This window comes from Leptosomus discolor, chromosome 10 (genome assembly GCF_034619465.1).
Source record: "Leptosomus discolor isolate bLepDis1 chromosome 10, bLepDis1.hap2, whole genome shotgun sequence".
NCBI classification, from domain to species: Eukaryota; Metazoa; Chordata; class Aves; order Leptosomiformes; family Leptosomidae; genus Leptosomus; species Leptosomus discolor.
This window is the reverse complement of record NC_141400.1, coordinates 3,594,178-3,616,515: the sequence shown is the minus strand read 5'-3', so window position 1 is coordinate 3,616,515 and position 22,338 is coordinate 3,594,178. Positions and strand designations below refer to the sequence as shown.

At 44.4% G+C, this 22,338-nt stretch overlaps 1 protein-coding gene across 2 annotated transcripts; it reads left to right on the top strand.

The window, feature by feature from the left end:
* The first annotated feature begins 692 nt into the window (after window positions 1-692).
* GABRP (gamma-aminobutyric acid type A receptor subunit pi) lies at window positions 693-13,301 on the top strand. 2 transcript variants are annotated; one of them, XM_086470882.1, is made up of 9 exons: window positions 693-748; window positions 2,155-2,264; window positions 4,316-4,383; window positions 6,403-6,620; window positions 7,230-7,312; window positions 9,696-9,833; window positions 11,129-11,281; window positions 11,810-12,003; window positions 12,987-13,301. In XM_086470882.1, exons 1-9 carry the CDS (start codon window positions 693-695, stop codon window positions 13,299-13,301), a joined length of 1,335 nt encoding a protein of 444 aa, XP_086327008.1. The 2 variants fall into 2 exon arrangements, with proteins under 2 accessions (XP_086327008.1, XP_009955029.1); XM_009956727.1 differs by having other exon boundaries at window positions 2,152-2,264.
* The last annotated feature ends 9,037 nt before the right edge of the window (window positions 13,302-22,338 follow it).

Sequence of the window (22,338 nt, the reverse complement as noted above, 5' to 3'; positions counted from 1 at the left end):
CTCCAAGGCCAGCACGAGCCCGTGGGAGTCTCAGGCCAGAACCTAAGATTTGGTTCCACTCCCAGAAAAGTCAACGAAACCCATTTAAAGTGGAATGATTTCATCCTGTACTGCATGCTGAGTGACTTGCCAACGTTACTATTAATAGCATGGGTTTATCCCAGGTACAAGCTAATGGAGCGCAGAGCTACAGCATTTCTGCATAGCTGATGAGTGGAGCCTTGGAGTAAAAGATGCTGAATCCGTCGTGTGGGCGGGATCTCACTTGGCTTCAGAGCCTGAGTGCCTTAGGAACTACCTAAACATTTTTCTATTTAATAAATCCCTTCCCATGGTGCCATTCCCAACATCAGCTAATCGCCACCCCGTCCTGAAAGAAGGCAAGCCCTATCTAAAACAAAGCAGCAGCTAAAGTTTGATGACCTTGTCGAGGACTTCAGGACCTGAATTGTCACTAGTGACTTTTATGTGGAAAGTGTTAAGATAGCACAGTGCTGAAAAGTGACACAAGTTAGAAAAAAGGGCAGGAGACGCTGTGGGTTGGGAATGTTAAACACCACGCTGTGTGTGGTTCTGACTGTGCAGGATTTTTTTTCCCCTTCCCTTAAAATAGTTTGTCTTAAACCACAAAACTTTGCCTTTCTTTTCTGCTTCACAGACAAGCAGAGCAAATACAGAATTAATCTCCAGAGATGTTCTGCAGATATTTTTCCTTCTTCAGTCTGTGTCTTTTCCTCCCAACCCAAAGGTAAGCAGACTGTTTGTTTTGTTTTACAGGGAATGTCTGAATTATGTTTCATATGTAAATAACGTGGGTCAAAAGGAAACTATGCTTCTAATTATCCAGCCCATCCAAAGAAAGCTGGGTGCAGTAAGGGATGTGGCATAGAAGAGAGCAACCTGCACAGGTTCCCAAAATGCAATACGTACGTTAACAGTGCAACCCCTGATTTCCTGTTCAGGACCAGAACAGTTCGCAGTTTTCGCTCAAAATGCCCCACACAGGGCTCCCAGCTGTGTTATCACCATCCCTGGAACTACAAGTCCTAAATTTTTGGAATGGTTTATGTTTATGCTGTACACAAACTGGTTCAGTTCAGCTGTAAGGTCCTTTTTGGTCTAAAACCTGCAGCAAAGCTCCAGGGACTATTAACCCAGCTTTAAAGGGAACAGAAGAAAAAAATTCATAAAAGCTTTGAGTAACTGCATTGCTAAGTTTCTTATTGCACTGACCAGTGGTCCTGAGACTCTGGGGAGAGGCAGAAGCACTGCCTTCCACCTCCTTCAGCCCCTCACAAAACAATAACAAACTCTTAACAATTCAGTCATTTACATTTTCGTTAAGTGAGCCCATGACCACACGAAGACGCTGCACCATAAAACTTACCTTTTCACAGTCCAAACCCCGTGTCTCTCTGGCTGTCTGTAGGATGGTATATATCCATCAGCCTCGTAACGCCAGGTACTAGCTTTATTGTCCATCCCCCCCCAAAACGTGAATTCTGATGTGGTAAATTAGAGTTGAACCCTCTGTATGCACAGCAGGTAGGGGTGGTTCAACCCGCATGGCTTTGTGGTGTCCCTGGAGTGCTCAGTGCTCTACCTTTCCCCCTGCAGCACACTCAGCGGTTTTACTCCTGACAGTAGCTGTAGGGACACTGCCTGACACTAACGTGTGAGGATAAAAGCTTCTTTAGGGGACTAGTGATTAGGGAGGAGGAGCTGTTGGTCAGTAAGATTTGTCGCAGGTTGCCGTAAGCAGGAGGAAAAAAGAAATGCATCTTCCTTATAAAGACTGTATGAAGGGTGGGAACGGGGAGATTGTGGGTTATTATTAAGACTTGTAATACACAGACCTTGTTTGATTCGTCTGGGACATTTTAAGAATCTCCTTAAGCTACCACGTGTGCAAACCTGGAGCTATCAGCTGGGGTAATTTGCCATTTTTCCACCTCTTCAAGGTGTCATTTATTCAGCCAAGATAAGCAACGTGGGAAGTGCTCATGGTTTCAGTGATCTACTTATTTTCACTAAGCATTTTATGCAGTGTGTTTGCTTGTGTGAGCACAAGCTGGAAACCCAGCTGCAGCTGCACACCAGATGTGCCCAGCCCCCCTGGCCACACGTAACAGTATGTATTTGTGTCCCCAGGAGCCGCTCCTTGGGTCACATACCCGACTTGCGCGGCAGCGATGCAACATCCCTCCCTGGCTTTGAGAACCTCACCATGGGATACAACAAATACCTCAGGCCCTACTTTGGCGGTATGTTGGCTCCGTGCGTTTGACCCTTTGAAAAACGGTCTGTAAGGCTTGTGTGGAGGGGAAAGCATGGTTCAGCTTTCTTCAGGATGTCCCGGTTAAAAAGGTGTGTTTCTTTTAAATTAGCTACTAGCCAAGGCTGCCCTCCATTCTGTGCATCCACTGCTGTCTGGAATAGACTGTCCGTGCATGTGTGGGGCACGAGAACATGTCCATCTATGAGACTAAGAACAGGGAATTTGTAAACTTCAATACTTCTGTGAAAGACTGGACAGAGTAACTAAATTCTGCTCTAACTGTACATGCTTTTGTTTTGAGTCTGACCCTTGTGATTTTCTGCTTTTTTTATTCGCGTATATCTACTTAGTAGACTGCAGCTATAGAGGAATAAAGCCATTCTCCTTGCCAGAAATATTGATTTTTCTGACACATGCTCTCACTTCACACTGAGACATGAAGTAAATCTGCTTTAAACCCTCGTGAAACTCTAGGGAGTAGGGAGCACCTGATGGACAGTCAGGTATTTAGGAACTTACCTGAGGCTGTTGTCCAATTTGGGATTTGGGTGTCAGGTCCCCCACCTTCCCAGTGAGCGCTGTAACCACTCGGCGAAAGGGTTTTTCAGAATGACATTCAGCACCTGAAAAATATTAATGACAATTTAAAAAACAGCTGTGAAAAATTTTATTTTTATTAATTTTGCTTTTCTGACAGAACCCATTAATGAAACTGTGCTCAACAGAAAAACAGAAAAGCTCCTCTAGATCCTGTCACATCAGTGAACAGTTGCTTCTGAATAACGTAACGGAGATTAACTGCAGCTACACCAGGCTATGCCTATCAGAGCCATAAATGTTAAACAGAAATGGTCAGGACTCTGTTTTGATGTCCTCTAGAGGCCCTGAGTCCTCACAGGTCGTTAATTTGAGCGGGCTTCCAGTGTCTGAATATCTAAGAACAAGCTGGAGGACACGGAACGACAGCTACTTTAAAAAATATACATCTTTTGCAAGTGAAATATATTTTGGATTTTGCAACAGTTTAAAACAAATAAACAAACAAAAAACTAAAACCACCCGGAAGGAGAGCTCAAAATTGTGTCCCTTGGACTTTTCTAAACGTAGTTTAGATGATGAAAAGGAGTTTGAGCAAGTCCCACAAGGAAAGGCGTGGCTGTGTCTTCACCTGGGCGGAGGTGCCTGTCCTGGAAAGCGCCAAGCCCTCCTCAGAGCCCCCAATTCATACTGGGGGTGAGACAAACCGGGCAGAGCCTCAGGGAAAGCTCGTGTCGGGGCCAGCGGTTCCCCTCCTCGGAGCCAGCTGGGGCTCCCGGCAGGACCCGGCGAGCCCTCTCCGGCCCCCGGCGCCGACGTTTCCCGGGGAGGAGCTGCCCTCTCGTGGCGATTTTGGGAGTTACTGTTGGAAAATGGGGCACTGTCGGCATTCGGGACTCGAGTGCTGAAAATTGGCTTGTAAATGGAACAGTAATATAATCACTACAAAGAGGCAAAGGCTGCTGCACTTCTGTGTTTCACCCCAGTGCATGGTGTCAGGACTCACTAATTTCTCCGCCTCTCAGTGGTTCCTCTCTGAGAAACAGCGATGCCGATCGCTACTGCTTGCGGGGAGTCCTCCGAGAGCTGGGTGTGAGCAATACTTTGTGCAAAGTTTGCCGTTCTTGCCGCGATGCGGGCACTGTGGGCTGAGGCACAAGGGACAAGCTGGCCCTGGCTGCCTGCCCATCGGCAAGTGCCGCTGAAACGCTGCTTATCTAAACCGCTGATCTTCGTAGCCAGTGCTGGCGGCGGTTGCTCTCTGCCACCACGGCCAAATGCAGAACTCCAGCTCCCTAACTGTCACAACTTTAGTTTGGATAGTGATGTGGTTTGTCTGTCCAGCGCTCCGAAACTACATGTAACCCTTTGGGCATCTGCGGTTTTAGAGACGGCGTGGGACGCTGCGAGCAGTGCCCACGCCACCCAGCATCCTGAGCGCCTTTACTGTGCCTTTCAGTCTTCCCTTCTCTCTACTCAAGCTCTTCTTTCCCTCCACAGGAGAACCTGTTCAAATTGCAATGAGTCTGGACATTGCAAGTATTTCTAGTATATCCGAGAGTGACATGGTAAGTGAAAGAATTTGTATTTTATAAGAGATGAATAGGATCTGCCTGAGAGACTGGTCACATATTCCTCCGTGCTCAGCACAGCGACAGTCATGTTCAAGCTGCTTTGTTTTTCTGTGTCTGTTGACCACTTTCAGAGATGTGATGAGAACAGGGCTCATTTATGACTGCAGACCACGTAGATGCCGTAGGAGTGTGGGCTTGTAAGTAAACAGAGATGGCTCCAAAGGTCCTGCTGGTCAAAAACTCTGCATCGCCTGGAAGTCAAGCCCCTTGGAAATGGAAAAAAATCAATCCCGTGTGGCATTTCCTCTCCCTTACCTTTCCTCTGTGTAGGGTAGGGGTGGCCTCTGTTGGACACGCTGGTGCTGGCGGAAGACACAGGCCGGGTTTCTTCTCAAGGAGAAGAAATGAGGTTTTGAGCTGCGACACAGTCTGAGACTCAAAGGACTGGTCATCGCCAGAAAAAAAAAACCCACCCCATTTTCAAATATACAGAGAACATCTTCCCACCACTGATAAGTCTGGTTCCCTCCACTTCTGATAACAGCTGCATTTCAAACACTGATTGTTGAAAACTCCTATTTCAGGTTGACCAAAACTACAGGCAGCTTGCGTAAATTCAGCCAATAGCTTCAGTCCAAACAGTCAGAAGGTCAGTTAGGAACAATCTCAACACTTAATTTCAGCATTTTCAAGAACACTACTGACTTTTTTTTTTTCTCTCTCCCCAACAAATTAAACAAGTTTACTAAATAAGTATTGTAACTTTAATAAAGCTATTCATTTTGGGTAAGGAACAGAACCAACAAAATCAATTCTTCACAAACCTCTAACTTCATTAAAGGGCCTTGTAAAATAGCTCCTATTATGGAGGTTTTCTTCTTGATGGTGCACCTAAATTGCTCCTATCACATGGAAAACATTGCAGAGGCTTACTCTGTGCCTTGATAAAGCTGGAAAACCAACCAGGATTCTTCGCTTTTGTCACTATTATAATTCAGTGTATTGAAAGCCCTAACAGTGCATTTTTTTGACGTGTGTTTTCCTCTGTCACAGGCTGAAAGTAGAGTTTTAAAAGTTGCAAAAGCTAACGCTGATACTTGATGTTTACTTAGACCTTTTCTCTTAAAGCATTTCACAAATAATAGTTCGAACGAAACAGAACTGCTTCATCCTCCACAGGCAGGCAGCATATCTGTGGTGAAACATAGCGACCTCACACTCGCCAGTATCGGTCTGTCTGCGACAGAGATGTTTTGAAAACAGAAGGCATTACTGGTTGCATTTACTTCCTCTATAAGGAAGTGAAATAGTTCAACAGTGTCCTGTGTCGGTCCAGAAGGCTCAGTAAAGGATTGTCTTTAAAGATGAGTGCTGTTTATTCTTTTAAGGTGGGGCACTGTGAAAATACTCCAATCGTAGATTTTGGCAGGCTAAACTCAAGTTAATCCCAGTGTCCTTAGATTCAAAACTCCTGTTAAAAAAGATTCTACAAGTTTTGGGTTTTCATTTGTTGCTTTTTTTTTTTTTAACACCTCAGTGAAATAACAGGTTGGATTTGCTTACCTTTTTTTCTCTAAAGTGCCCATGTCTCTTTCATGATCACATTTATAGTTCGTGTGTAATTTTCCAACTGTAGACAATGTCTGATTTTTAATGTCAATGACTTGCTGAGCAGCCTCAAGTGTGCACTTCCCATCTGTTTTCTGGCCTGCAAAGTGGACACAGAAATACCAATTACTATAATTGCTCGTTTAAAGAAAAAAAAAAAAAAGTACTACGAGTATAATCTTTAGCCCTCAAACACTACACCTTAAAGCGTAGGTATATGAGAAACGTAATACAGTAAACGGATTTTCATCATAGTTTTATCAGATTTACTGCATGCACCTGAAGCTGAGCTGTGACAGGTTGAACAAATGTATGCTCTGCCTCGTGCCGCACATGGCGTACGCAAAGCCACGCTGTGCAGGTGTGCTGGACGGGCACCCCCACAGGTTTTCCCCTCTTTCCCAGGATTACACAGCTACTATCTATTTGCGGCAGCGCTGGACAGACCCCCGACTGGTCTTTCACGGCAACAAGAGCTTCACTCTAGATGCTCGTCTAGTGGAATTGCTCTGGGTACCAGACACGTACATTGTGGAGTCAAAAAGGTCCTTCCTGCACGATGTCACTGTTGGGAACCGCCTCATAAGATTGTTCTCTAATGGCACCATCTTGTATGCCTTAAGGTAAATCACCTTTAGCTTCGCTGCTCGTTCAGAACAGACCCCCAGGAGCAGATACCAGCTGTCACGGGTAACGAGTTTGGGGTCATACTCTTCTGATCCTTTATCCCCTGTTCTGGCCACCTGGAAATGCCATTCAGGGATCAGGATTCCCCATCACGGTACGTGCTGTGTCCTGAGCACGGTGCCTGCGGTTCATACGGTGTTATTTCTTCTCAGCTCACAGAGCTGTGTCCCAGTTACCTTAACTGCAAAGTAAAACTCATTTACCCACCCCATCAGAGCAAGCCAGAGTATGTGTGCAGTTAGTTACTCTGCCTCAGTTGACAAGTGGTGACTTCTTAAGATGTGCAAACTGTGGCACTGGAAAACCTGTGAATCTACACTACATCTCCCACCACAGCAAAGCAAATTTCCTCCTTGGGTTACATTTCCATCAGTGTGGCTGCACAGAGCGTATCTTCTCAAGGAGATTGTATCAGTCTATGCATTTCATAGGTCAAAATTATCTAAACAACAGAGAGGAGTCTTTGTGGTCTAGTTTGCTATGAAAAAGAGAGATATTTCATTACATACTTTTATTACAACTTTCAGAGTTTTCTCTTCCTACAGAATCACTACTACTGTTGCTTGTAACATGGACCTGTCAAAATACCCCATGGACACACAAACATGCAGACTGCAGCTAGAAAGCTGTAAGTATAACATTCGGGGAAAAAATAGCTTTAAATTTGTTTATTCATATGTAACTGTGCACCTTGGATATTTGGATTCATCATAGTGACTTTCTGGAGTAGATTTTTATTCCTGCAAATACCAATGTCCAAAAGAAAATAACTTGGCTTCATCATTCTTAAAACGGTTGTGTTGTAATCCACAGTTTAGAGAACTCCTGTCACTGTGTACTTTATATAAGGAGTGGTAATAAGTAATATTTTTATTAAAGTGTAGATACTTCAATTTTGCGCAGAAAGGATGAAGTCACAATGGCTGGTTTTGCAAATTCGGTCCCTTTTGCACACACAGCTTCTTCAAAACTAACTTGTGGGGTAAGTGCATAGGATGGGGTACAGCAAGGAACAACTTTTCATGCTTTTAGGTGTCTACCACTTGTTGCACCTCCCAACCCTCTGCTGTAACAAGACAGCACGAAGCGTGGTTCTTGCTAGAATAGGAGTTGAACCTGCCTCTCAAAGTGATGGACTGAAACCAAGGCCAAACCCAACTGTGTGGTACACGCTTCTCCATAAGGGCCGTCTGTTACAGTGATGCAGATAATGGGGCCCTCCTCAACAGGAGGAGTCTGAGCCTTGGAAGTCTCAGGAAAAGGAATAAGCAGTGAGTTCTGCTCTCAATTATATTAACAGCTCATCCATGGCAAAGCTGGCTGGGAAAGACTCCAGGAAAATTTAGGACACTATAGGGCTTTTACCCAGGAGTTCAGCAAGAGCAGTGCTGCTCTTCCATATCTGTGAAGCTCCACAACAAGCAAACCACCACCTTCCACTTCATGTCACAAGAAGAAACACCTAAAATCTCAGTACTGAAAAGACCAGATTTTAGCTTTAACAACTAGCATGAAGCACCTAGGGAAGCATGTATTATTTTCACATTAAAATCATATTAGTTCACCATGGTTAACTTAGCTCCTGAAGTAATAATGATTGGCCTCTTCTGCTAAAGCATAGCTTGTTTGGGCCAGTTTTAAAAGTGATTGGGTCCTACATCATGCTCAGTTGCTTTATAATTCCAATGAAATTACAGGCACATTGCCCACTGGAGATTTCATTAGGATAAGTGCCCAGAAATAATGCTATTTAAATACATGCCAGACAAATTAACAACAATCTATCATTTATTATATAATTTTCTTGAGTAACCACAATTTATAAAACTGCTTAGAAACTTTGAAAAGTCATATGCTTAGGAGACTACGCAGGGATTCATACCCTGGACACCTAATTTAGGAGTTCATCACACTCAAGCTGTGGTAATTTGTGTCTAATAAGAAAACACAATTAGATAAACACAGAGCTGCAACTGCATCTTATTCCTTCTACCAGGACGACCAAGTTATTATCAGAATCAAACCGTCCCTACTCATTTTCTCAAAGAAGGGCACTTAATAAAAGAATCAAATTAGTGAGATTGATGGGCTTGTTTCCTAAATTAAGTGAAATTTTTGAAGTGAATGGCAGGCTGGTGACTGAGTACAAGCTTTATCCCTCAGACTGAAGTATCCCTCAGTCCAACCTGAGGTCACGTTATACTGTCATTTACATTCCTGGAGGCAATTACTCAGCTGGCACACATGGAGTTTACTGATAACTGCTTGAATTGTTGATCTCGTCTATCCCACCATTTTGAGGCAGGAATTCAGCATTGCCTAAATGTCGGATGTATTTATTTGTCCTCAGCAATTTAAAGGCTTTGGGGATTGAAGGAATGATTTGTAGAAAAAGCTGCTTTTATGAGCAAGTTCTCTGGACAATGCATACCCAGCCAGAAGAGCCTAGTTCGTAACCACATAGCAGTCTGAGCTCCAGGCTCTTGACTAACTGAAAATGCCTCTTCTGGTATGGTTAAGCACTTGAATAAATGATCTGGTGAAATGTGCTCCTGCTACCTGGTAAGGGGCTCGCTGGGATCTGTATTCTCCTCTTCTAACCACTGCGTTTCTCCTGCTCTCCTCTCATGATGGAAAAGACTACGTTTGAGGGTTGATCACTGCAGTAGTTTTATCCTGCTGCACATAATCAAACTCCAGATGACAGGAATATAGTATCTTTTAAAATTTTAAAATAGAAATATCCCATGTAAATGATTGAAATAGGGTCTGGGCAGCCTTGCATGTTGTGCATCGTTCACAGTGGCGTGTGCTCCTGTTGAAACCTGAACCCAGCCGCCTGACTGACAGAACAGCCAAGGTCCACCCATAGTCCGATGCAGTTAAGAGGGTCTTTGTCCAGCCTACAATGCCTGAATCGTGCTTCTGTTCCTACTCGGGAGACAGGGCAGGGCAAAGCTGGGCTTTTACTGGCTGAACCACAGTAATGTGGGTCTTTGTGTTCTCCTTAGGGGGATATGATGAAAATGATGTCATCTTCACATGGCTGAGAGGAAATGACTCTGTGCATGGCATAGAAAAGTTGCGGCTCTCTCAGTACACAGTGGAACGTTACTGTACCCTGGTCTCGAAGTCACAGCAGGAAACAGGTAAATCGGTGAAAGAGAAAAGCTCTCCAGTACGTCCCCTCCCACCTCCCTTTCCTTCTGTAGGCCAGTCACTTTAGACTCAAGCCTGAACCAGCGAAGTCTTTAGCAAATTTTAATCTCACAAAAAGAGATGGGCAGAAAGATGGTGAAATACAATTAGTTGCAATCAGGATATCCTGTAAGATGGAAATCCAGGGAAAGATGGGGGTTTTGATACTCTATATTCACTCGATGGGTTTCCAATTTCTTTTTTTTTTTTTTAATAATTCTCCACTTCTTTCCTTCTCCACACGTACCTGAAGAAACTCTCTCCCTTCCACCCACGTGTGCAGACTATAAATACTGCAGCCAGCCACGTTTACAGTAACTGGGAGTAAAATTAACTTTTAACATATACTTTTGTTTGTAAATTACAGTTCTATCATGATGGAATAAGATCCCTTTGTACTTCAGAATTCAATGTCTTTTTCGCTATCAGTGTAAATACTCTTCTCTCCAATCACAGATACTATGAAAGGGGGCAAAACTTCCATTGAATGACCAGGTTTTAAAAATAACAGTGTTTTGTTGTTTACTGTAGTGTACACAGCCCACGAACAACATGGGGTTTGTTTCTACATTTCAAAGGGAACTATTGTTTCAACAGCAGAAATATCTCCTGAAAATAGTAGCAATCCAGCCCCAGAACCCTTATGTCAGTATTATGACAAATTGATTTTAAAAAATTGACTGAATTTTTTTTGAGCACCAAAAGACACAGTTATCAAAGATCACAAATTGCTAATGAATACAGGGGGTCTAATGCCGTGTGATGATAAGATATTGGGATGCTTTGGGACGTGAGCCAGTGCCTGCTGAAATCGAAAGAAAAATCTTTTGTTTATTTCTCAGCCATCAGATAAGACTGAACTTGGCAATGCCCCTTCAAAGCAGTTATTGGGAAAAATGTGTTGTGCTGAGTATGAGAAAATAGACGAAAGCACCAGCACTTCTCTACTCTGAGTTAAGACATGGTATAAAATGTTTCCACCGAGAATTAGGTTCAGGAGCCCCTTAGCAAGCCACGCGTTGTTGTAGATGTCTCTTGTCCAGCCATGCTGCCTGTACGTGTCCTCTCGTCCCGGATACGTTAGATAAATCAGACCTCTGAGGCGAGTACAAGTAACGCATCTCCCACGATTTCAGCGCAGCTCTGCTGATGTACATCAGCCGAAGGGCTGCTGCTGGGCTGTCCCAGTTTCAGTTCAAGTGGCCTTGGGAATCTCACGTTCACTATTTCTACCTTTCACAAACAGGCAGCTACCCACGACTGATACTGCAGTTTGAGCTGAGAAGAAATGTCCTTTACTTCATTTTGGAGACCTATGTGCCCTCCACTCTGCTTGTCATGCTGTCCTGGGTTTCTTTTTGGATCACATTGGATTCAGTGCCTGCAAGAACCTGCATTGGTGAGTTATTGCCTGAGGAAAAGAGATTTAAGCAGGCAGGGGAGCCTCCAAGGGCTGGGTAGACAAAAAAACGTAGTTTTGTTGAGCTCTCTGCTCAGTGATAAATGGTCTTCCCATGTTCTGCCTTCACTTGTGGCAGAGCTGGGCTAGCAGTGTGAAGTGTGGAAGATATGCTGTGGCTGGCACACTTGCCTGCCTGCAGAGTGGCCAAGGCTCCCAGTAGATTCACAGCAGAGAGTAGAGGATGGAGCACATGTTCTTTGTGATGTGCTTTGGAGGGGGGATTTTTTTACTGAGAGCAAGAAAAAAAACAAGAGCCAAGTGCCTATTGGAGCCAAGTTGTCAAAGGCAGAGAGAGCCTGTGGGAAGCTAGTAGCTGGCACTACAAAAGCATTTCAGCTGAGGGATGATTTGGTAAGAAGTGATGTGCTCTATCTGGCTAGCAATAGAGTGACATCTGCAGCAGGATGGGCCAAGCCTTTTCCAAAGTGTCCACAAGAGAAAGTCTTTCCTTTTCTGCTTTCCAAGGAGTAACAACAGTGCTTTCTATGACCACTCTGATGATCGGCTCACGAAGTTCACTTTCAAAAACCAACTGTTTCATTAAGGCCATTGATGTTTACCTCGGTATCTGCTTCAGCTTTATCTTTGGTGCCCTTGTGGAATATGCAGTGGCTCACTACAGCTCATCCCAAAAGTGTGCAGCTAAAGCACCTCAAGAGGTAAGGCCTGATCTACCTTAATAAGCCTAGTTATCTTGGATCGACAATAATTAGTCCTCCACTAACTGAGTGAGATAAATGGTCTTTCTGTTACGGAGACAGTAACAATTGTTTCTCCTAATTGTCACTAAATCTAAATTTTTGAGTGCAACAAATGCATAGATATCACTAAACTGCTGTGGCTCTGACGCAGACTTCTGCAGACCAGCCAACAGAGCAGCAGCCTTAGCTGACCGTCACTTTAGATCGGCAGGACCACGTTCAGGAAGGCACTTTGGCCTACCACTAGAATCGGGTGCGTAGCCCTGAGCTGAGCTCATGTGAGAGCACGGAGCACCTCTGTTCCTTTCAAAATGCAGCCAAAGAAGAGCCAGTATAACGCACCTCTTCGCTCTCCTACGGAATAAGGCTGATTAGGACACTGATCTGGAAGGTAATTTCCTCTACCAGAGGAAGGCTGAACATTGCTTCCTTCCTTCTCAGAAGACAGTAACAACATCAGTCCCACAATGTTCTGTGGCGGTTGTGAGAGAAACTGAATTGTTCAAGGTGCTCTGCTTTAGTGTGAAAAATTAAATAGTCAAGTATGATTGTAGTCCAGGCATCATGGAGAGTCCAAATCCTGTCAGAGGGAAAAGAGATTTCACACCTCGATACTGAGTTCCCCAGCCATTAAGTTACTGTGTAGACATGAAGAGATGGATGTCTTGCAGGAGATGGATGTTGGGTTGCTTGGTGACATAGAGCAAGGCTTGCTCAAAGATCTCAAGATAACTCTAGAAGTACAGTGGTGGAAACACAGGCATCTCTGGGACTTCAGGCGCTCCTGAAACAGACAGCAGCTGAAATGCATGTTTGAATATTGGGATAAACACATAAGAAGCTGTGCTCTTTTATCTTTATTCTTATGGTATCCTTGATTAAAGCAATTTTCCTCTGCAGAAGACAAACCCTAAAACTACCTGTACAATCTTGTTTCCTAGGGGGCTGCAAATGAACTCACTAAAGAGATGGAAGAAGTCAACATCACTAACATCCTCAACAGCTCCATCACCAGCTATAAACGAAAAATCAGCTTTACGAGCATTGAGATTTCCAGTGATAACGTTAACTGCAGTGACCTGACCATGAAAACTCATGAGAAAATCAAAAATGTCTTGAGAAACAAAATGCACAGGATTATTGCTTATTTCACAATTCAGAACCCCAGCAATGTAGACCACTACTCCAAATGGCTTTTCCCTTTGTTTTTCATGCTGGTCAATGTGTTTTATTGGGCTTATTACTTATATTTTTAGTAGAAAGGAGTTGCTTCATTCTCCTACTTCAGCAGTAGAGGAATCTTGCCAATGGGCATCTCGGTATCTAACCTCAGCGAATCCAACGTGGACAAAACGCTCTGTGTGTTTCCCGAGGTACAGAGCGGAAGAGTGTGCGAGGTACGCAAGATGCAAAGCCTTGGTGCTTCGGCATTAGCAGCATTGACTCTGGACAACCGCTTGTTCAGCTGAGCGGCTGTGCTGGGCTCTTGTGCTCGTACCCGCTTTTCGCTCCAGCATCCAGCCTCTTGCCTTGGCTGGAGACGAGTGCGTGGGCTGCATGTGGCAGGTCACAGAGCACTACAGGTGGCAAAGTTATCTTCGTAGTCCGAAGCAGGTTGGAACCTTCTAGTTCAGATCTCCCAAGAGAATGTAGAATTAAAGCTGTTATTCTTTGTTTGACAGAGATAGCAGTAACAGAGGGACCGTGCTGTCTCAATAGCTCCTCTGTTCAAGGAAGAGAGCGCGAAGGCAGCAGCGTGCAGTGCGCAGAGGAACAGCTCCCGTGCACGGTGCTTCCTTGTCCCGGGGGTGATGCAATGCCAGACTGGTGATTTTGGTGCTGCTGGCATCGGCACAATGGTACACCTCATTGCTTTTAACACCTGTCAGGCTCACTGAGGGAATCCTCATTTGCTGAAGATATCCATCCCTGAGGCAGACGGCTTTTTATTTGTAGAGCTGCATTTTTTCAGAGATTCGGGAACATGAAATACAGGCAGCAAAACTGTTTTGCAACCCATCTCTTATACTCTTCCTGTGGTGCTGCAGTTGAACAGATACTACTACCTTCCATATCTTCCTCACACAGAGATGATTATTCACCCTGGAGATGGCCTCCTTCAGCTGTCACTGCTATAAGCAGCTCTTGTGTCTTGCCAGCCATATGCAAGAGTGGCCAGTTTGTCACCCACTCTTCTGTGGCAAGTCAGCAGCAGGGCTGCTGGGTGAAGAACCCACGCGTGGGCTGAGGTATGATCATCTAAATCAGCCTTTTATTCTCTATTTTAGGCTGAAACAGCGTGATGTTTCTGCAGAAATTCAGATTCTAAGTGGGCTCTGGATAGTGCCAGTCAGCTTTGTTTATCCTGCAGTCGCCAGGGCTGAGAGCTTTGTTTTAAAGATATACGAAATACATAGCACGTTTGAGAACCAAATGCCATTTGGTACTATGTAGCTTAAGGCTACTAGAAGTCTTTATTTCCTGCTTTTAAAATGAACGTTTTATGGCAGATTTCCTCCCTCCCCTTTTTTTGGGTCTATGCAACTTTCATAACTTTGAGGGCGTAATCCTGCAGTTATGCAGGCAGGACTGTAATTGCCTGCACTGGCTACCATCAGCTGGAGTTTTGGCTGAGTGAGGCCTCTCAGCGTGTAGGTTTTATTACAGTCTCACGCATACAGTGTTTGCTTGGTGTAAGAGTCTTCCTACCAGGGGCTCCTGTAGAAGGTGGGCAAAGCATGCAAAACTATTGATTTTTTACTTTAATAACTTCTTATCGAACCGCTTCACCACGCTATATTGTGAAGGTTCTAAACCACATATTCATAAATCATAGCTTTTACACAGAGCAGCACAAGAAGACAAAGGGGAACCAACTGACAATGGCAAGTGAATAAACACAAACTCCAATAATGAAATGTTGGCTTGTATATACTGGCATTTAAAGTCCATTCCATAAAATGTAATAAAGTGAATGTTTGCGATATGAACACAAACCCCCAGAGAGCTCCTCTATTAAAAAAAAAATCATTACCACCTTTCTGTGTTAATTTCTTTCTTCAAAACCCAACTGAAATGCCCTCATGTGTTCTACACCAGCCACCAAATATTAATGTTAACAAAAGGAATTTCTTTGTATGTTAGACTGCCACTCTCAAGGCTTGCTTTCATTAGACGCCGCTTTCATTACAACTTTGCTGCTCTGAAGTTGCTCGGGACTTGTTCTAAGTTATACCTCTATGCAGTGAAATGGTTTTTATTGACCCAGCCTAGCGAACAGCATGTTGTCTTGGAAAGTGTCAGTTCTATCTATGCTCACTTATTGCTGATTTTGGTAACTTCAAGAAGGAGGGGAGGGATAGAAGGTAGTAGGGGAAGGAGGTTTTTTTTTTCAGAAGCCTGATGAGATTATTCTTGCAGAGCTGTTGGCTTGGCCAGGGGAAACATCTTACTTCAGAAACTCTTAAAGCTAGCAAGTATGGACTCCTGCTTTATTTGCTCCTACACAGAATTTTCTTTCTCACTGATGGACTTCACTTTAATACACCTCACGTGACTGTCTCCCTATATAGCCCTGCTGTAACTCTGGCCTCAGTGGAGTGTACACAGAGTGGTTCTAAGGCCATTTCAGTGGTCAGACTGATGCTCAGCAAGGACCAGATACGGAAAGTAAGAGACAAAGTACGCAAGCCACCTAGCCTCTAGCCTACTGAAGGTACATCGGGTGTGTCAGAGCGACCAAAATTGAGTTTTGCCAATACATCCTACAGGGAAGCAAGTCGGCTTAGCTGCACTGACGTCCTGGAGCAGCCTGGTGTTATTACTGTGTTGCTGGTGTCCCACGTGTGACGCTGGGCAGAGGACAGTGACAGAGGAGCATCGTGAGTCCAGATACGTTCTTCAGAGCGGTCAGGATGACGCACTGCACAATCTCAAGTCTTTCCTGTCTCTTTCAGGTGTTGTCTAACACAAACTAGAAGCACCACTGAATTCAAGATGAGACTTTTGTATCCTGATAGGTGTGGAGCACAGAGCAGCTTCCATGTTACTGGCGTGCAAAGATAAGCACCCATACTGTGATGGACACTAACGGAAAATCAGCCTTTCCCATAAAGGACTAGTGTGTAACAGGTGAGAACAAGGCACAGGTAAGAGCTGCACACAGCTCTCTTGCTTAAGGGTTCAGGGGTTTGAGTAGCAGCCTACCCCCTGAAAGAGCCTCTAGGCTGGTGGTTCCTGAGCTGGGAGCTTCCACCTCCCACTGACCACATCTGCCCTATAGCTCTGAGGGAACTTGGCACCACAATTCTGGACAAGCCACAGGACAAAGCTACCCCTGATGTTTACTATTCTACCATGGTGCCAGTTCGTTTGTGCTCTTGGCAGAACGTGAATGTACGGAGGAAAAGACTGACTTGCTTTTTGAGATGTTTCTGCTTTGCAGTGATGTTCTGGTCTGTTGTAACCTTTCCTTCCATGTACTTCCTAAAGCTATGGCTTCTGGAATCCTTGTCTCTCTAAGAATGTTTGCACTTACTTTAAGCTTTTGTGGACAAATGCTTGTGAACGTGTGTTAGCATAGGAAAGCTTTGTAGATAGTGAGCAGCAGACAGGCAACGTGGGTAACCCGAGGGGCTTTCAAGAGATGCAAATGCTTGTATCTGGTGCAACCCAGAGGAATGTAAAGCCTCATAATATGCAATGGACAGTCGCCCTAGCTAGCACAGAGACCAAAAGCAGCCTAGCCACAGCAGCATAAAGCGTTTGGGGGATTAATTTATCCAGTTTAAAACATGAAGGAGGTGCACTACAGAGGAGAGCTAAAACAGGCTAACACATAATATATACGTGTCTAAGAGCGCAGCAGTGAGCAATAGAGAAATGGCACCTCTTAGTACATCCTAACGTCTCCCTGCTTCCTTCTACGTACCCCCCACTTTTCCTCCAACTCTTCTTGTGCCGACTTCACCCGAGCATAAGCAGGAGCTGGTCCTCCTGCAGCAGCCACCAGTCTGAGCTTGGAGAGCATTATTTTTCATTTTCACAAGGATGAAGGGTTCAGCTCAGAAATCCTACTGTGTTTCAGAGCATGTGGTTTACATTATGATTTCCAAAAGGCATTTGCATATGCAAACACTACCATCTGCTGTAAGGAATACTTTGCATTTTTAAAAGGTTAGTTCCATTTCAAACCTAGTGACTGAACTGGTAGCAGAAACCATTCTCACTTGCTTACTGTATTTAGTGTCACAGCATGCAGCCAGCCAGCAAGCCACATCTTTACAAGACTGTTTAGTGCTGGTAATTGGCATAGGTTTTCTCTAAATTCTCACTGAAATAACTTTTCTATTCATTAATGAATAAAAGCTGTTTTAAATTACAACCAGTTGTTACACTTGGGATCAGACAATGGGCTGCTTGTTAATGAGGTGAGTGTTAAGCCTGTAATGAATAATTTTCTTTCCTTCTCTTCCCCCTTTTGAGATCCATGTCTCAAACAGCAGTTTTCCTCAAAGTTCCTGTGGTTTGAAACTCTTTTTAATTGTGTCTTACTCACTTGGCAGTTCACCAGGAGAATTCAACGTTGAAGTGCAAGCTGCTTTGATTGGGCACAAAAATCTGTGTTATGTCTTATTTCCTTCACCAGATCAGTGCAGTTACTCACAACTGCAAACAAGAACTCCATGTTTTGGGAGCTAACATTTGAGGGATCATCCCTGCTAGTAAGCTAAATGAACAGAAGAGTTCTGAATTGTGGGAAATCTGGGAAGAGGAAGCAAATTTAGTTCTAGATACAGAGTTGTCAGTGTACTCCACAGGGGGATCCCAGATCCTAAGCAGAGATGCGTGTATACTAGCACACTTTTGAAAGAGAAGTGATTTTCAGATTCAGGGTGTACCAGCACAGTGAGGCCCTGACTCCTGCCTTGACAGGGACTGGGCTTCAGCTGGGTCCACTGGGCAGCTGCCTCTGTTTAGCACAAAACTGGCTGGAGGCATGACCTGAGATCTTGGCCCTCTGGAAGCCTGTGAATCCAGAAGTCACCTGGTTTTGGTTTTTGCAGTACATCGTAGGGGTTTTATTTTCAGTCACCCTGCAGAGTCCCTTCATTTACCCAAATCTCTACCAGAGGGATCCCCCAAGAGGGATTTGGATGGAAATGGCCTGTATTTGTTTCAATTTTTTTTTTTAGTTTCACTAAATTAAAAAACATGTAGAGTTTTATTAATTTGGTACTCTACTAATGTTTTTATTGGATTTAGACACCCAGAAATCAAACCCTCAAACTTGAGAGAACATGGAATTAAAGCTCCACAGGTAGGGTCAGACCATGCAGATGGCTTTCATCACTTGCTGCAGGACCAAGTCCTCCCACCACTCCAGATTTTTAAATTTATCCACTTTAAGACATATGCCCACCTGCAGTGCCTTGCTAAATATAGCGATTATTCCCCTGCCCCCACAATGAGACAGTAAATTTTGGCTTTATACTATCAGTTCAGATTTTCCCAGAGATATCCTGCCATTTTCTTTCCCTGCAGCCCACAACCTCTGGCTGTAAAGCACAAACACGAGTGGTTCTACCTTTGCAATGTGCCGTGGTACAGGAGAGCAGCAAGACAGCAATACCCTTCTCACGCTACTGATTCAATAAGCGTAATCCACTCCAACATCAATGGATGCCATTTAACTGGTATTTTCTACAAGATAAGGCAGTCACTTCATAGAAAGCCTTTTTAGTGCAGATTTAGATTTGTGTCAGTTGTCATGAAATGTAATGACAAATATAAGACCAGACCAGGTCTTCAAGACAGCTTGTGCTTTCAGACATCTACTTTAGCACAAGTAGGTCAGCATTTAATGCAAAAACATTGTGACTTTCCGTGCATGCAAGATGTTTGTGTTTGGCATCTCTAGCCACACTGCGGCTGGAATAGACTGAGTCTTCTAAGACTGTTCCATCAGCCTGGACAGAAAAACAATCTGAAGTACGCCCTGTTGGACAGGGACAAAAACATTTGCCCTGCCAACTCAAACAGGAAGCCAGCTAACCTAAAAGCACTGGGTGAAATCCTGAGCCCATTTAATTTTATGGGAGTCTGGCTACTGATTTAAATGGACTCAGGCCTTTACTTTTTAACTCATGCACATTTTTCATTCATATTCCCTCACTTTATGCTGTTTCCAGCTTCCATGCCTTTTACTAGGAACAAACATGCAAAGCTAAGAGCTATCACAGATGAACTACACACATTACTGTGACCCTCAGAAACAGCAGGACAGCAAAGGGGCCTAGAAACTGGCAAATCCAACCCAGAGCCCTGCCCCATCCTGACCCCAAGAGCATAGAATTAATGAAAGGTAGGAGTAGCAAATATCCCTAGACAAGCCTCATCTTCCTAGGGGCGCAGTGTGGTCTTCAGCATTTGTGATAGAGATCCACCATTGATTTTTTTTTTTCTTTGTTTTTTAACCTCCAAATATTTAGGTAAACGTTCTTGTTTGGAGATTACTCCTGACCAGAGGCATGAGCCCAAAAGCCCAGGGGTGCTAATCTGCAGGATTCTTCTATGCAGTCCTGTTTGCCTGTAGACAACCCACAAAGTCCTGAGAACAGCAGGAAGTCTAACAGCAAGAGGAAATACCTGTGCTCTCAGCCCTTCCTTCAGTGGTAAGTGCTGCCCCTCCAAGCTGGTCTCAAGTGGTGTTTTCTGTCCTTATTTATGCTGAAGCTTCCTCCTGTCCCCCTCTCACAACTTCCACCTCCTACTGCTGTGTAACTCACAGGTGCCGAAACCATCCCAGACTGAAGCCAGCAAAGCCTCCCCTCCCCACACACAACCTGCATGTCCCCTCCACGGGACAGCACTGTGTATCTCTTTTCAAACTCTCTGGTCACGGGTGAATATAAATGTTCGTCAGAGGTGTTGACTTCTGGAACAATTCCAACTGAAGCACAGTGGTGGGAGGCATATTCCTGCTCTCTTCTTTGCTGGGTCATTTTGATCTGATCACCATCATCGAGGCAATAGGCTTTTGCAAGACTTACTTGGAAGCTGTATTACCAGAGCTCACAGTCTGAACCTATGTCTGTTGCAGACTTACTTCCCTTTGTAAGGTCAGAGCTAACCGTGTCTTTGAAGGAGATATGGGAATCACAGAACGTTAGCAGTTGGAAGGGACCTCGAAAGATCATCTAGTCCAACCCCCCTGCCAGAGCAGGACCACCTAGAGTAGGTCACACAGGAACGTGTCCAGGCGGGCTGTTCTGATTGTCTCCAGAGACTCCACCACCTCTCTGGGCAGCCTGTTCCAGTGCTCTGTCACCCTCACAGTGAGAAAGTTTTTCCTAATGTTAACATGGAACCTCTTGTGCTCCAGCTTGTACCCGTTGCCCCTTGTCCTGTCAATACGGGAAGAAGAGGTTGGAGTCTCATCTATGGTTTAGCCTGAGGAAAGGGAAGCCTCAGCCTAGCTGACAGCTCCAGGAGGTCCCACTCAGCCTTTCCAGGTTGTTGTGGAACTACAAGGACTCTACCAACACCATGCAGGCATCACTGACAGCAGCCCTTAGCTCTGCACGCTCCAAAGGGGTGAGTGAATCATTTGAGAATATCCCATTTATACCACTTCTCTGGCACAAAGCAGGAAAGACTCACACTTTAAAAAACAGCCTTGGTAGTTTCAGTGGGGGAACTAGTACCTCATCCTTAGCCCTTCTCTTGCATAGATCTGAGAGCAATGCTGGCCCTGGGAGAGGGTCTGGCATTGGGAGTGAATCCTATTTCCCTCAAGAGCGTTTTATGTAAGATCCATCTGCAGCAGAGACAAGCTGAGAGAATTCTGTTTTATATCAGGAATTGGTTTCTAGCTGCTTTTCTAGAGAAGGATCGTTACGGTCTATCTGTACATTCACTGTAATGGAAAACACCACTTTTCTTCAGTATTGCTGTGTGAGAGAAAGCAGGTGAAGCTGGAGGAAAATCCCCCAAGTTTCCTCTCTGTGCCTGATTTCCTGGCTGCTTTTAGGGACAGGTAGCTCTTGCTAATGAGACTTTCCATTATAAAGTTTCCATTGCTTTGGAAAATATTAACTTTGCTGGGTAGATCAAACAGGCCCTGCGGTTATAGTTAGAATATCCTAAAGATTTAGTTCCCAGTAATAACAGGGCTAAACCAGAGCACTGCTAGAGGCAAAAACTATATTATTTGAAATGAAACTTCTCATAAATATCCAGCTATGAAGTCATTTTATATCAGCTGCTCTTATATAAACTGGACAAGGCAAACTGTCCTATCCATCAACATTAAGGCTGCCAAGAAAAATGACTCTATATTCATTGTTTGCAAGCTTCAGAGGGTCTTACCTATATCTCCCACCTCTTCCTGCTCGCTGCCTCCAGACCCCCAGCCCATTGCCCCATTGCTATCCTGCTGCTTGTAGTTGGGTGCATGTGCAAGTCACGCTTTCTTGTGCTCTTCATTTTTTGTCTGGTTTTGTGTGGCGAGGTTTGATGTGTTTTCCCCAAGCTCCTGTGTCTTTGTAGCCCTGCTGTACCCGATAGCACCACTGTGTCACTGTTGATATAGACAGCAACCGCCTTTGACGCACAAGTTGTTTCACTCTGCATTAAACTGTAGCATATTCTGCAGTAAAACAGGACACCTGAAAATACTGTGGTCTGCTTTTCCATTAGCTCTGTCTCAAATTAAGGCAGAAGGTGGACAAACCTTCTTCCCCCTCCCTCAAAAGGAAGGAGAACGATGCTGGCTATTGCTTCTATATTGCGCTTGTGATTAAAGTGTATGGAGGAAGCTTAAGATGAGCCACTAAGATTTGCCAGGCTGGACACGTGGGGGAAAATGCCCTCGTGATGCTTTCTATGCAAGTCTCCTCACTCTAACTCTTGCCTCTCAAAAGAATGGCTTAAGAGAAATGCTTGATTACCTACTGCTGACTCCCTGAATGTTTCCACTATCACCTTCCTGTTATGGGACAGGAGGCTCAGGTGTTTCTGGGTAAAACTGCAAAGCTTTCTGACATTTGGTCTGCTCAAAGGATAGCAGAGATGTGAAGCAGGCTTTAAAGGCACCTGTCAAATATCTGGCCCCTTGGAAGGAAATATTAGCTTGTGAAAAGGGATTTCCAGACTTACTTGTGTGAAAAGGAATCAGTAAGTCTGTATGACATCAAACCCAAGCATTTGGTACTAGATTAGTGCTAGCAGGCCCTTCTTTTGTCTTCGCAAGTTAAAATTCGAATGCCTACAGTCACCAACAATGATGATGCT

Bases quoted from the DNA above. Each gene is read 5' to 3' on its own strand.
- GABRP (XM_009956727.1), top strand. From the start codon at position 693: ATGTTCTGCAGATATTTTTCCTTCTTCAGTCTGTGTCTTTTCCTCCCA. The intron at 9,834-11,128 runs GTAAATCGGTGA...TTTCACAAACAG, and splicing joins GAAGTCACAGCAGGAAACAG to GCAGCTACCCACGACTGATA. The intron at 12,004-12,986 runs GTAAGGCCTGAT...CTTGTTTCCTAG, and splicing joins CAGCTAAAGCACCTCAAGAG to GGGGCTGCAAATGAACTCAC.